Source organism: Amblyomma americanum, chromosome 3, assembly GCF_052857255.1.
Source record: "Amblyomma americanum isolate KBUSLIRL-KWMA chromosome 3, ASM5285725v1, whole genome shotgun sequence".
Lineage (NCBI taxonomy): Eukaryota > Metazoa > Arthropoda > Arachnida > Ixodida > Ixodidae > Amblyomma > Amblyomma americanum.
The window spans coordinates 187,379,456-187,392,927 of NC_135499.1; the positions used below are offsets into that span (position 1 = coordinate 187,379,456).

Below are 13,472 nucleotides of genomic sequence, written 5' to 3' on the forward strand. Positions count from 1 at the left end.
CTATCCAGATGTGAGATTGCTCTCATATTCTCTACCACAACATATCTTAAATTATAGATACCTTAACAGCTGTCGCTGACTCTCGCGTTAACCAGTGAAAATCGCCCTGTCAGTGGGAAGTGTGGTCAACGTCACTCCCTGCTTCTGCACCCAGACTCGCCGTAGCGTTGTGATCCGTCAGCGAAGCTTTCCGACCATGAATGGAACGAAGGACGCACACACCCAGCGCCATTAAATAACCGCACCCAGGGAAACCCGCGCCTACACCGAGATCACGCAATATTACAGACTGGAATAGCCACCCCTGTGAGGGTCCCTCACCCGGGCGGTTGCCACAAGTTGGCGACAGCTCCAAACCCATACATTTACTCCCAATTTACGCCTCAAATACCTTTAATGCCCAGCAGCAATCCCCCCCCCCCCCTCCATTGGTTTAGAACAGCTTTGGTTGATCAAAGGGACGAGAGATGTCGGGGCAGCCAACGGTGCCCTGGACTGAGGGCAGCAACCGGACTAGTCTCGGGGATCGAGGAGACCAAAGCAGCTATGAAACGATACCTTCACTACGCCATGTTTAGCCGATTTCCCGTGCCTGGCGCAGCCCTCTACTACACATGCGACGAAATAATCGGGGACTGCGTAAAAATCACAGGGCACGCACACTCAATAAATAAAAAAAAAACGTCGTCCAAGCCGGAAATCGAACCAGGGCCTTTGCGGTGTTCGAGACGGGGACGTTTCTACTCCGCCACGACGGCTTTTTTTTTTCCTTATTTCATTTTTACAACGTGTACAAACAGGTAAAACATGTCAGCAACACTTGCGCTGACAAGGCGAGTTAATTTTTTTTTCAGTTCAGCCAAGTTATCAAGCGCATTTATCCATGTTCGCTGATCAGGCAGTGCCCGATACACTTCTTTCAGACGTATGACACCTTCAATGAAGTGCTCGCGTGGAGATCTCACAATTACATCTGCACTGTTGAATTGTTTCCTTGTTTTCCGTGAACTATGGAGGCCAAGGAGGATAATGGTGTCATAATGGATGTCCTGTTTTCCTACCGATAAAAACCTAATGTAATGAGGATGTTAAAACATGAATGCATGATGGTCTCATTGTCCCTTGGTCGACAAATTGTTTTTATGCAAAAAACGTGAAACAATAGATCAAGTTCTTTTAGATTGTTGGGATGTTTTTTTTTTCTTGGATGTGCTTTAAAGAACTTTAAAGGAAGAGTTACCATTACATCCGCCACGACGGCTCGACGTTTGAACATGAATAAAGGCGCGTCTAGTGAATGCGAGGGTTTCTTAGAAATGTATCTTCGATATATATACTGAGGCGTACATGAGTAATTATGAGCATGTAAATTACAGATGCCGGAATTAAGCGAGTACCTTGCGTTTCCAGTATAATTCCTCCGATCTTGGCGTGCAGTCGTAGCGCCATCCTGCAGGCATCCACTGAAACCCCCCTTTGCCATGCACGGCGCTGGCCCGGCGGATGGCGCGCGCATCTTCTGAGTCTGCGCCTTCCCTCAATGTTGATGTGTCATCTAAATCAGCGGATGCTCGACCACAATGGAACTCTATCGCGTCTCATTCTTAAGGCAAATCTTAAGCGTCTGCCAAGTTTTTCATCATCATGTCGGGGCGCGGAAGAGGAAAACGAAGGGCCACTCACGTGACTGTCCGAACTAAACCCTCGATCTCTGCATAGTTGGTTTGGAAGATAACGGACATGCAGCCTAACTCTCATTTGGCTACGTGTGAATGCAATGGCAGAGTATGACAGCCTAGCAGGGACGTCCCCGTGTCGATTACCGTTAGTTCTCATTGTCTTGGCTATACTTGGGCATGTCGCACGTGCGAATAAAGCGAGAAGAAGAAGAAGGGGGCGAAGAAAGCGTGATGGCCCAACAACGGCAGCGTCAGCAGGATTTCAGCTCGCAGCACGAAATCACCGCCCAGTCGGAAGTCACGCGGTCACAACAGCAGCAGTCCCAGCCCGCCAGGACCGTTTCGACTCAGGCGCCGACTCCAGCCCAGGCTGGCGGAGCTCCGCCACGGGTGTGCCGCTTCTGCCACAACAGCGACAACCAGATGAGCATGGTTGTGCCTTGCCACTGCAGAGGTACGTGAGCCACGTACGGCAGCGACCGCTGACATCGCACACCGACCGATTTTCGCTTCCGTCGGTGTGCGGGGTGCCGTTGCCGAGACTCGATACTGCGGCCTTGGGTTCCGCAGCCGACCACCTCAGCCGCAAAGTTATCTGTGGCGGTTCACCTGCGCGGTGCACTTGTCTACCACTAAGGCTATAGATTGTTCATTGCTGCATGCAGCGCTGCTGCCGCAATTGTACCGCGCGCCCTAAGGATTTCAGGGTCGAACTTTCCGTCCAGAGAACTCTGTGGCCCTGTGAACTGTTGTAGCCACATGCATGGTTTGGGAAGTCTAGTCACGTTCCCCAGTGGGTAAAAGATTGGGTGCGCTCCAGTAGCGAGGTTGGGGTAATTGACAGCATGACCTATTATTAATAGGTCCGTTTTAGTAATATATAGTATACGGTGATCATGCCGAACCAGTCGCACCGTCAAAGCCATGCCTGCCACAGATTTCACGCAGCTGAGCAGACAAAGCACAGCACTTTTTTTTTCTGCCCCTCTCTCTCGCGGCTAAGTACGAACTGCACCCTAGACTATCGCGCCGGAACGCATAGCCCGCCGCGGTTGCCCTCCGCTTAAAATCACCGTGCGCCGTGAACTCCTCGGATTATTGTGCGCCGAATGGGCAGCTTATATCCTAATTTTTTAAACATGCCTCCACTTCCCCTCTTTCGAACAACGCTGAAACGTACTCGGAGACAACTATGCAGCTAAGTCTAAGCAGGAAAAGGAAAGAGACAGGTATTAGTCTCCGTGCCGTGGGGAGTGGGCTCCTCGGCGCTAGCCACCCCACACCTCTCTCCGACTTCCCCCTTCAGCCATATACGCGCCACTAGCCCGAAAGATGAACAACCCACTCACCATGGCACAGAGACAAAGGCCCGTCTCCTTCCCTTCCTGAAGCATGCAGTGGGAAAACAAAGTTGTCTGCGAGTATAGTACATCCAACTTTGCTCACTCTGCTAACCATTATTCATCACTCGCGCAACACATGGCTACTAAGATGGTTCATTTTATATAACCGTCCCTTAAGTAATACCTCCGAGAAAGGTACTATTAAGGACACGAAAATGAAAAGACGGACGCAGTTTTCCAAATGGTGCAACTGTGAGGTCTCATTAGAGGTATACTTTCTCACTGGACTACACAGTATCGTTGCGTGGACACAGAGGCCGCATCATCGAGTTCGTATGTTCCGCTTTCATTTATACATCTCTTTCCTTTATGCTCTGAGGCAGTACTCATCGCATCAAAAGAGAAACTCCGTATTTTACGTCACGTTCTTCCTCTCGAACGTTTTGCAGCATGATGATCCTCTTCACTGAGTGTCTGTCAGCGCTCAGCTTTCGCTGCTCGATGAAATCTGCAGCGTTGCCGTTGACCGCTTTGCGACTGACACTTGATCTAGCATCGCCGGAAGCTGCAACAACAGCGACGCAAGGTTTACTTTAGATACTCTTGCGGAGACACTGCTTGATGAGTGTCACTCCTGTGCCACGGGCAGCAGATATCGAAGACAAAAGAAGGCATCAGTAAAAGAACCACTTTAAAATGCTCTTTCTCAAGATTATCTGTCTTTAACACACCCGCAGCGCTCGGTGAGTGAATGTCCTCGCCACACATGGCGGCCCGTCTATATATGAGTGCACCCGCCCTTCGCCGTATAGCTCGCGGGTTTCTTCCGCTTACGGCAGCAGAAAAACGTACGCGCATTGCGGGTAGTTCTTTGGGCGTCTTTCAAACCGCTTTGCATCTCTTCGATTTGCTGCACTCGTTGCTCCGGATTATATCGCAGCGGTGCAATCAATGAGCGTGCACAGCTGGTCTAGCTAGCTGCGACAGCTTCCGAAATGCCGTGGCACGCGCACGTTTTCTCGCCCGCATGTCACGGCGTTGCCGCGGTTACATCTCAAACGGCAATCAGCTGTCACCACGGCCTATACCGACTGCACCAACCGGCGAAAGAAATTTCACGCAAAATAAAGTACCCTCGACCAGGTCCTGGAAGTTGCCGCTTCTCTGGCAAGATCGTGTTGCGTACCATTCGCTAACACGATTTGCGAATGTGCACTGAATCGCTGCCTGTTTAGCTTCACTGTTCAAGTTAACTAAACCTGCAACCACGCGCCGACATCTGCTCCTACCAGAGACGGTACGCGGCTGTGTGGCTTTGGGGTTCGTCTGCTGAGCCTCGAGTCGTGGGATCGAATCACGACCGCGGCGTCCGCATTTAGGCGGGGTCAAAACGTAAACACTGCCCGTGTGTTCCTCTACGTCACTGCTCGTTGAAGAACCCCGGGTGTTCGAAATTAACCCGGAGCTCTCCACCAGGTTGTCTCTTATGACCTAAATTGGCAGCTGCAGGACGTATAGCGCGCATACCATATGTACCACTGCCACTTACGCACATCATTCCCCAATTTGCTGTACTTAATCACCCGCCCTTTCGCTATCGGCAAATGACAGCTTAGCCAAGTGCACGCATTTGCAAACGGTTGTGATGTGCAGGGGCCAACACGGCATTGAAGAAAAAAAGCAAATACGAAACCGTGCACTCCTCGAGCTGGAGCAACGAGCGCAACCAAATCAACAAGACATATGCTTATACGGTTGTTCGTATCGCTGTGAGTTGCTAATACATGGCACATCTTCCTCTGTTGGCACTTCAGTAGATACATTTGATATAGTGGTATTCCTGCGGTTCGATTTGCATAGCAGTAACCTGCGCGGCCCAGCCCCTTCCTACGAAGCGGTCAGAAATAATTGGGTGTACTTATGGACGTTCACCACCTCACTGTGAATACACAGGAAATGGTACTAATAGAAATTAAGACGTCACGGAAAGTGCTCCTATGTGCAATAATTTCTGACACTGCAAAAGTTATCCTTTGTTGCTGCCACTGATTTAGAAGACAGCGAGCGCGTTGTTTTCGCTTGCCGCCTTGCTTTTGTCTTGACGATAAGCGTCGGGATGCCGTAAGTTTAAGACGCGTAGAGATCAGAAAAGAAACGCTCTTCTATTTCTGTGCAGGAGAGCTGACCCACGCCCACGCCAACTGCGTAGCAGTCCAGGTCTTCCAGAACCATTTGTATTCCTGCCAGTTTTGCCACTACGACTTCATCATCCGCTGGGATCATCAAAAGGTCTGTTACGAGCGAAAACCTTGCAGATGAAGTCCACGCTGTCTGTCACTGCCGCCCTTACGTCCTCGTAAAAATGCGTGCAGGCACATAACGAGGAAACTTCTGTGTTTTCTCCCAAACTTGGACAATTATTATGTGATAAGTCCAGCACTTGCACTTTGTGTATAGAAATCACGTTGCTGACATCAGTTGAACTGAACAGTTTTCCCTTGCTTGAATCGGGTAATCCAATATGGATTAGCGAATGTTGTCATTAGGTCGACTCGTTCAGGGCGCTTTATCCGTGACTCTTAGTTTTTTAAAGTGAAAGCTTGACTGGCCTAGTCAAGCCAATATCATCGGCGCCGCAATTTGACCTTCAAGTGGAGGAGCGGTGGAGGCGTGACAGCCACGTGACGTACCACGTGTCACTCGTCGCAGCTGCAACCGCGCGCCGCTGCCGTGCCAACCGTTGCGCCGACCGCCGCCTTGGCAGCTGTGGTCACTTGACTAACCACGTGACATCTCCGTGCTCGAAAAAGGAGCCGGCGCCGCTCTCGCAGCCTTCGCATTGCAGTTCTCGCTATGGACGGAGAGTCTGCCGGAGCCGTCTACCAAGTCGGGACGATTTCGCTAAACAGCTCTTAACTGAGCTCAACTGCAACCATTTTTTATTGTTCGTTGGTTTGCTTCTTTTTCTTTTCTCTTTTTCAAGTACTGCAGGAATATAGCTTCCACTTCACGACGCGTCACTTCTGTCCTTCTGAGTACCGTTTTCGCGACTTGAGGCGGTTGTGTGGGTTACTTGAATGCAGCAGGAGAATGGCGATTTGTTATACACCTACGCTCAAAGGAAAATAGCGCAAAGGACTCTGGCAACAGGAGGCCGGGCTCTTCGCGTTGTTTTCTTTCAGGTCAGTTTTGGCTAGTGCGCGGTGCAGGTGTCATCCATTTTTGGACCGGAAGCTCAGCGACTGTATACTGACCAGTGACTGTGACCGTTGTCCGCAGTATGTCCTATGGCCGCTGAAAATATGCGTGAGGCAATTTGATCCGGGACGGCCTTGGGGGCGAGGGTGTAAATACCCTCGGGAAAGAAAAGGAGGAAAGAGCCAGCAAATATTGCTGCCTCTTCTTCGTTCCTGGAGTTGGCGAAGCGCGTGAGCTCACTTTCCCAATTACAGCTTACAACACTTTGTTTCCTAATTTGCCCGATAAGCGCTACGACCTACGTGGTAGCCTTCTGCATTTATTTCGTTGCAATGACGTCATTGTTGCGGCGCCGCAGACGTTCCGCGAGTGGCTGCTGAGCGAGGAGACGGTCGGCCATCAGCGGCGCCTCGTGTTCAGCCTGCTGTTCGCCTTCACCATGGCCGTGGTGCTGGCCCTGGCTTGGCTGCAGGCGGCGCGCGCACTAGCCCGCGTGCCCCGCTTGTTGGCCGTGCTGCTAGCGCTATTCCTCATGGCACACACAGCCTGCTGGGTCGGATTCGCGCTGTACAACTTCTGGTCAGTATCCTCCGCGCCGGGCGTCGATCTTCACTCACGGGCACGCGCCACTGATATGCGTCGCGCTCGTCGTAGTCTGCGAAAAAGCTGAATCTGAAAACTGCTCGAGTTTGCAAGGGCCCTCCGACACGAACATTCGTATGCTAAGCTAGGATGTGTGCATCGAGATGGGGCTATTGTTGTAAATCGAACCCCGCTTCCGATGCGCGCGCGCTCAGGCGCGGATATCTGACATGTACAGATATCTGCGCACTGCTCGCGCCTGGGCGCGCGTCGCGCTTTGCGTATGCGCAGACAGAATCCAGCGCACGCCCGTGCGCGTAGGCGCTCCGCCGGTACGCGTAGGATGTGTCCATCGAGTTGGGGCTTTAGGTGGGCGCAGATGGAGCTTCGGAAGCAGCTGTCTCAGCGCGCGACGAATCGGATGCTGCTGAGGGGATTAGAGAAACGCGCAGGCTTTCGCTGCGCTCTTGGTCTCAGACATGGCATACACAGTGACGTCAATCCTGTACGTAGGGAAGAAATGCGAGAACGAGAAAGTTCAGCAATCGTCGCATTTTCGCTGGACACCTGAACAGCGCCACGAGAGATGATATGAAGGGACCGCGTTCTTTCTGTGCGCAGGGCATTTTTATTTTTATTTTTATAAGCCCTTTCGAACATATGCCTTCCTAAGTTCACTCTCTTCGTCACTTTTCCCTCGCAGTGCGACTGACGAACCCACCGAGAGTGAAACAGTTGCTGCACCTTTTCATTCATCACAACCACATCTTTATTTTCTTGGGGTGGAAGGCGAGTGAGAAAAGCACCGTAATGGAAGGTTCAGTATTGCTTTCGACACAGGGGTACTACTTAGCTGGTCGCACACCTGCTAGTTTGAACTCCATACGAAGAACCGTGTGTACGTACATTTCCATCGGGAGCACGCAAATGTCTTAACACCTGCTCTTTAGACGGTTGCGAGCAGGAGCCTCCACCGCTTCCACCTTGCTAGCGCCCGGTTCACGTAACAGCCCAAGGAGCAATATGGCGACTCCCAAGGAACGCATAATGCAGAGGCTCATATGCGAGCTCGTAATAGGACAGATATGCGTCGATAGCTCTCTTCCAGGTAGCACTGAACATTAGAATAATGGTATAAAATCGCTGTGCACGTTGCAGAAACGTTACATATGCTGCTTTGGAGTGTTATACTGTAACTTTAACAACTTACAAATAACGCTGCATGTTGTATCGCGAACAGTAATTTAACGTTCATACTTAACTATAGGCTAATGTTCTGCTCTAAATGCTATTCTAAAAATCAAATCATAACTATAAACAAACATTGCTGATATTGTGAGGCGGCCTTATCGCCTAGTAAACTGAGCTGAGTAATCCGATTAGGCGCTCCAAGACATTATTGCTCCGATAACCGTGGTCTGGGTGCTGAAGCCCCATGCGTACTGCAGGAGACACAGGCGGGTGTTGGCAATTAAGGTTGACATATTCGCTAATGTATTTGGCCACGTGGTGGGCACCTGGTGCTCGTCTCCCGCAGCGCAAATTGGTGGCACGCTAAGCGCCAGCTATGTTGTCCTCGGTGTGCACAGGGGCAGCAATGACCGTTGGCATTGTGCAGTTGCAACTAAGGTTGGGTACCGCTCTGACTAAGCGCCGGTTGTAACGAAGAAATCGTGGGGCCCCTTCTTTTGCTGTAACTTGGTTCAAACGTATCACCCTGAGCCCATGGTATCCCTTACAGAATGTGTGTCTGAGCTGCCTGTATTAGTTGTGCTGTATTGTAGTGCGCGCCCTGCCATCGTTTACGCCTTGCTACTTGCAGTGTGTTGATTCATTGTGGTCAAAAACTTTAAATCCCTGGGCGTATACTTCTCACAAAACATGACATGGGATCATCACGTGAACTATATTATTAATAAACTAGCCAAGACAACCGGCATATGCGCCGTCACTGCTACTTCTTCCCTACGTCTGTTAACATGCTCATATATAATTCTTTATTTTCTCCTTTATTAAGTTGAGCGTTTCTTGTGTGGTCAACAACAACAGCTGGAAATATTAGTAAACTTTCCGTCTTAAAAAAAAAGAGCTTTACGCCTGGCCTGTGAAGTCTCTTATCGCGCTCACACTGCAGGTTTATTCAAGAAGCACCACATAATTCACGTTTCATCAATGCATGACTACAAGCTATGTCGTTTGTATAAACTCTGTTTACTAAAGAACACTGATGCCATAACAAGCTTAGAACGGCTTACGGAAAACTTCCCTATTTATAATGTTCGCCATCCCGAAGTGTGGTACGTCGCCAAATGCAGAACCAATTATGGATTTCAAATGCTGAAATTTCTACTTCCCACACTTCTAAATCACGTATTAAAAGAAACTAACATTTATATATCTGGTATATCACCAAAAGAACTGCGTGAAATGTTTGTATAATGATGCCGCACTGACTTTTTTTTTCCGGGTGCTTTCCTCTTCGTATGATGTTGCTTAAATTATGTATGTGTTTTGTCCAAGTGTTCTTCCTTAGCCGCCCGCTTCTATGCTGCCCCGTGTGCTAGGGGTCAGGGCTCCTCAAGCTGTTTCTCACAGCTTTTACCTGCCCTCCTCGTAACCTTTTTTTGTTGCGGAATAAATTTGATTTGATTTGATTTGAATCACAGAATTGGCAGATATCTGGTCTTGCGTGTTTATTTTACCATTTTGTCAGAATTTGAATATATGTTACTGAAATGTTGACTTATGTTCGGAAAAGGTTACTTCACTGCTTATTTGCTAGCTTCCTTAACTATTTTAAGAAAATGGAATTCAGATGAACGTAACTACGTTTGACCAAAACGAAATCTAACCTTGTCATAACGTTTCGGTGCTACCTGGACTGCAACTATCTCTTTCTCCTAAACAAGATTTCCTGAGTCTTGAAAGGGGCATTTAACCTTGAATTTAACGCATATGATAATACCCGTCGATAATACAAGCACCATCGGAGGCGTAAGCTCCATTTCTCATTAGCCCCGCATGTTCCTTCGTCGTATAGCTCTGCCTGCGTTCTCTTCGGCGGGGTTTCAAACTGACCAACGCTGCTAGTACGGTTCCTAGAACAACACATATGGGGACCATATATACAACTACCATCACCTGCTGCTTCTTAGTGGCCCTCCCGCGCAGTACTACGATAGCGTCTTTGTCAATGGAAAACCTCTTGGCTTGTTTCCTGTTCAGCCTTAGAGCTTTACTGTGACGGTCCAGGATTTCTGTGCATAATGCATCGAAGACATTCGTTAATTAGTAAATGCTCTGGAAGTGTTGTTCTTGTGCAGTGCGCATGTAATGCAGTGTATTTTTCTTTCACTTCCAGTTTTTCGCTCAGTTGCGTTGTGAAAGTTATGCAAAAGAATGGCGGTCAGTCGGAGTTCTATAGAAGGCACTCGCTGCATCAGGTGAAAGAGATGAAGTAACCGCCTGTCGAGGAAAACTGCACATACAGATGCGCGAACAAGCGCGTTTACAGCACGCCTCCACAGCAGCTTTTCTACAAATGGTATTTCGGCAGAATAAAGTTCTCTGCCTGGATTGTCAAAAGTTTATTTACACGCAGAACGACTGAAAATGAAACGCCTTGAAACTTTCGCTGATCCCGTTTCCCTTGTTTGCTTCCGCCGTGTACTTCACGGGACTGATTGCAAGAATGGCTTTCAGAGAAGCGAGCAGCCGCCCGGAAATTTCGTTGCATAGAGTTCCGATGCAGAGATGTCGGGCTGGCTTTTCTCCGCTTCCGGTACGCTCTCCTGTAGCATGATCCCGAAAAAGCGAATGCGCGAATCGGAAATTTGAGTGCTCTGATGGGGGTGTCTACCACCTTGTCAGGCGCAGTCCGTGCTTGGGCGTGGAAAATAGAGTTCTTGTAAGGTCTTCACGTTATCAATCCGTGGCGGTGACTAATTAGCATGGAGTATACGGTCTGTCTTTGAAAGCCACCGGTATTCTTTGCTATACTGTAGGAATTGTTGTTCCGAGTAGAAAAAAATATACTTTCACACTGACTTCGTACTTTGATGTGCCCAGTCAAGGAGCCAGTATTCACCAAGAACAAAGAAGAAACAACAACTGTGCAAATTCTTTTTTCTTTTTCTAAGTTCCTTTGTGTTTGTTGCCTAAAAGCTTCCTTTGTAATAGAATACCATCCGATCTTATACTTTTCGAGCCATAAAAGAAAAAAAAAGTGTTGGCTACTGTTTAGTAATGAAATGTTGAAAGCATGCTGGGGAACCGAATTCCTTGAATGTTTTGTTTTCATCATCAGCACGGACCATTCCTTGCGTTTTTCTCTTTGCGGTCTCTCACTGGCGGTGCCATGAAATATTGCGGAGTTGGGTGTTCAGATGCCAGTGCTTGTTATAGGGTGGTGACAACCATTGTGCAGCAGGGAGACGTTTTGTTTCACATGAACTGCGTATACATATCGCATGGGCATTAAGCTTCTACTCCTGGGAGTTATATTGAAGAATATATTTGTCCAGTCAGTCGGAAATGCAACATTGCAGAAGGATATTGCGATGCTTCAAAAATTGGACTCGAGAAACACAGATGGCTTACCTGTCACCGCCCAAAATGGTGAAGCTCTACATTGAGGCACCCTGTTGCATTGGGGAACCCTTCGCTTACTCACTCACGTGTCCCATTCTATTCGCAGGTTGTATTTCCTGGCCTACCTCAACTGGAAGTCTCTTCCTGTTCCTATGACCGCCCCCACGGCGCGATAGCATCCTCGCCGGCAGTACTGCGAACCTCTCGTCCGGCGATTTATGCAACGGCGCATGCAGGAGTGTCCCCAAACTCCTGTTTGCGCTGTACTGTGCAACGAAGACTGTTTCAGTTCATTTTTTTAGTTTTTCGTACTGCGTTACAAGCGCATACACGTTGCATTTTTTCAATACCGACATAAATACAATTTCTGCAGTTCTTTTGCATTTTTATGATACTCCTACACTGAGGTCGGTGCAGAGAATGCCTTCACGTGGCTGGCATGCAATCAATTCATATAATTTCATTTGAACAGAGCAGAGAGAGCTTGGAAGCCAAGTCGAGAAGCGTAATGAGTCTCAGCTGCATCTACGCAACTTTATTTAGCAGCATCAACTCGATAGCGTTAAGGCTGCCTTTCTTCCAGCGAGAGAGCAGGTGGCCCACCTGCGACCTTGGTTGCGTGACCTTGCGACGAATTGTGAGTAAACTGACCACCGGAGCAGGTGGCAGTTAAATTATTGATTGATCACGAGAGGTGGCACCAGCAGTGGCTTGAGGACTCCTTGCAATCTATGAATGAAAAGTTGATGACCATTTCCTCGTAGACATGCAGCATGTAGGCCGAAGCTATGCGACAGGGTAGTAGCGATCTCCAGTGCTATCGCATTGCACCCTCGAGGCTAAGTTGAGCGTCATGTGACGGTGAAGGAAAGACCAGTGTCCGTGTCTGCGTCACCTTCGTCGGCGTAACCGGTTGTCTACGTAGCAGAACGAGACTCCACCTGGGGTGGCTAGCAGCGAAGAGCTGCGCTCAAATTTCGCATTACCGAATACAGTAATTATGAATTTTTTTCGTCGTATATCGAAGGATAAGATCTCGGCCTGACAACAAACAAGGCCAAGATATTCCAGTTCAGTATTTCATCTCAAGCGCCGCCACCAGGCGAGGATCGACCACTCAAAGCTAAGAAGCACAAAATCTTGAAAGAGGTTGTGTCGTATGCGGACCTTCGTGTGAATATTCGAGCATAGTGTACAGGTATTACATGGGGCGTGCGTAATAGCGCGTGCCCCTTTTCCTGTGCGACGACCACTCTGCAACTCTTCAAACTAGTTTTACGTGACTAGTGGTCGAGCATTCTTGAGCCCGAATTCCGCATAATTGCGAAGCAAACGAGACAACGCTGAGAAAATGCCAGAAGAATACATTAGACTGTGATAATACAACAAATCCACAAAAAAAACGATTTGAAACACTCCATGAACTTTTACGCAGCATTTGTCACCACTTAGTTTTCGTACTTCGAGCGTCGCTTTTAAGGAAGGTAGATGCGCTCCTTTAGAGCGATGATTAACGCTTAGAGCAAAGTCACAGTCGTCCTGCGGCGCAGATGAATCATTTTCCGTCCACGCCTCGCCTTCCTGTCAGTTTTTATAGTGCCGGTTTTCCTTCTTTTCTTTGTGTCACTGCGTCTGCTTAGTTGTCTGTCATCTATCCGAACGGTGGTGTCACGGGCTGTGAATAATGCGTTCCGTGAGTGAACGCTTGAACGATGTCGATGCCCTGCGGAATGCCTACAGGGACTATCACAGTGCTAGCAGGTGCTCATTCGTAAAGCTGTGGCGCTTTTAAGCGCTGATGCAACTCGGTCAGGACGGATGTTGCTACTTAATTGACTAAGAGGAGGAGTATATAGGTTTTATCTATAGTGAACCATACACAGTGTCCCTCCTTTGTGGTTGCACAAGAAAGCGCTTAGCTTAAGCAGCATATTGTGTCCAAACGGGGTCTATTCCTTTCGAACGAGCTACCAATGCAGAAAAAAAAGCACCTATTTTCAGCATACGTTTTCACCAAAGTCTGCGTCCAAATGCTCGCTTCTGCGAGCGGAACGGGTTCGATGTGTAAGGGTCCGCAGCG

General features: G+C 48.7%; 1 protein-coding gene across 1 annotated transcript; it reads left to right on the forward strand.

Annotated features, from left to right (window-relative positions):
- The first annotated feature begins 1,856 nt into the window (after window positions 1-1,856).
- LOC144124316 (uncharacterized) lies at window positions 1,857-11,595 on the forward strand. Its single transcript, XM_077656950.1, has 4 exons — window positions 1,857-2,133; window positions 5,199-5,311; window positions 6,579-6,799; window positions 11,499-11,595. Exons 1-4 carry the CDS (start codon window positions 1,857-1,859, stop codon window positions 11,566-11,568), a joined length of 681 nt encoding a protein of 226 aa, XP_077513076.1. The 3' UTR covers window positions 11,569-11,595.
- Window positions 11,596-13,472: the final 1,877 nt, after the last annotated feature.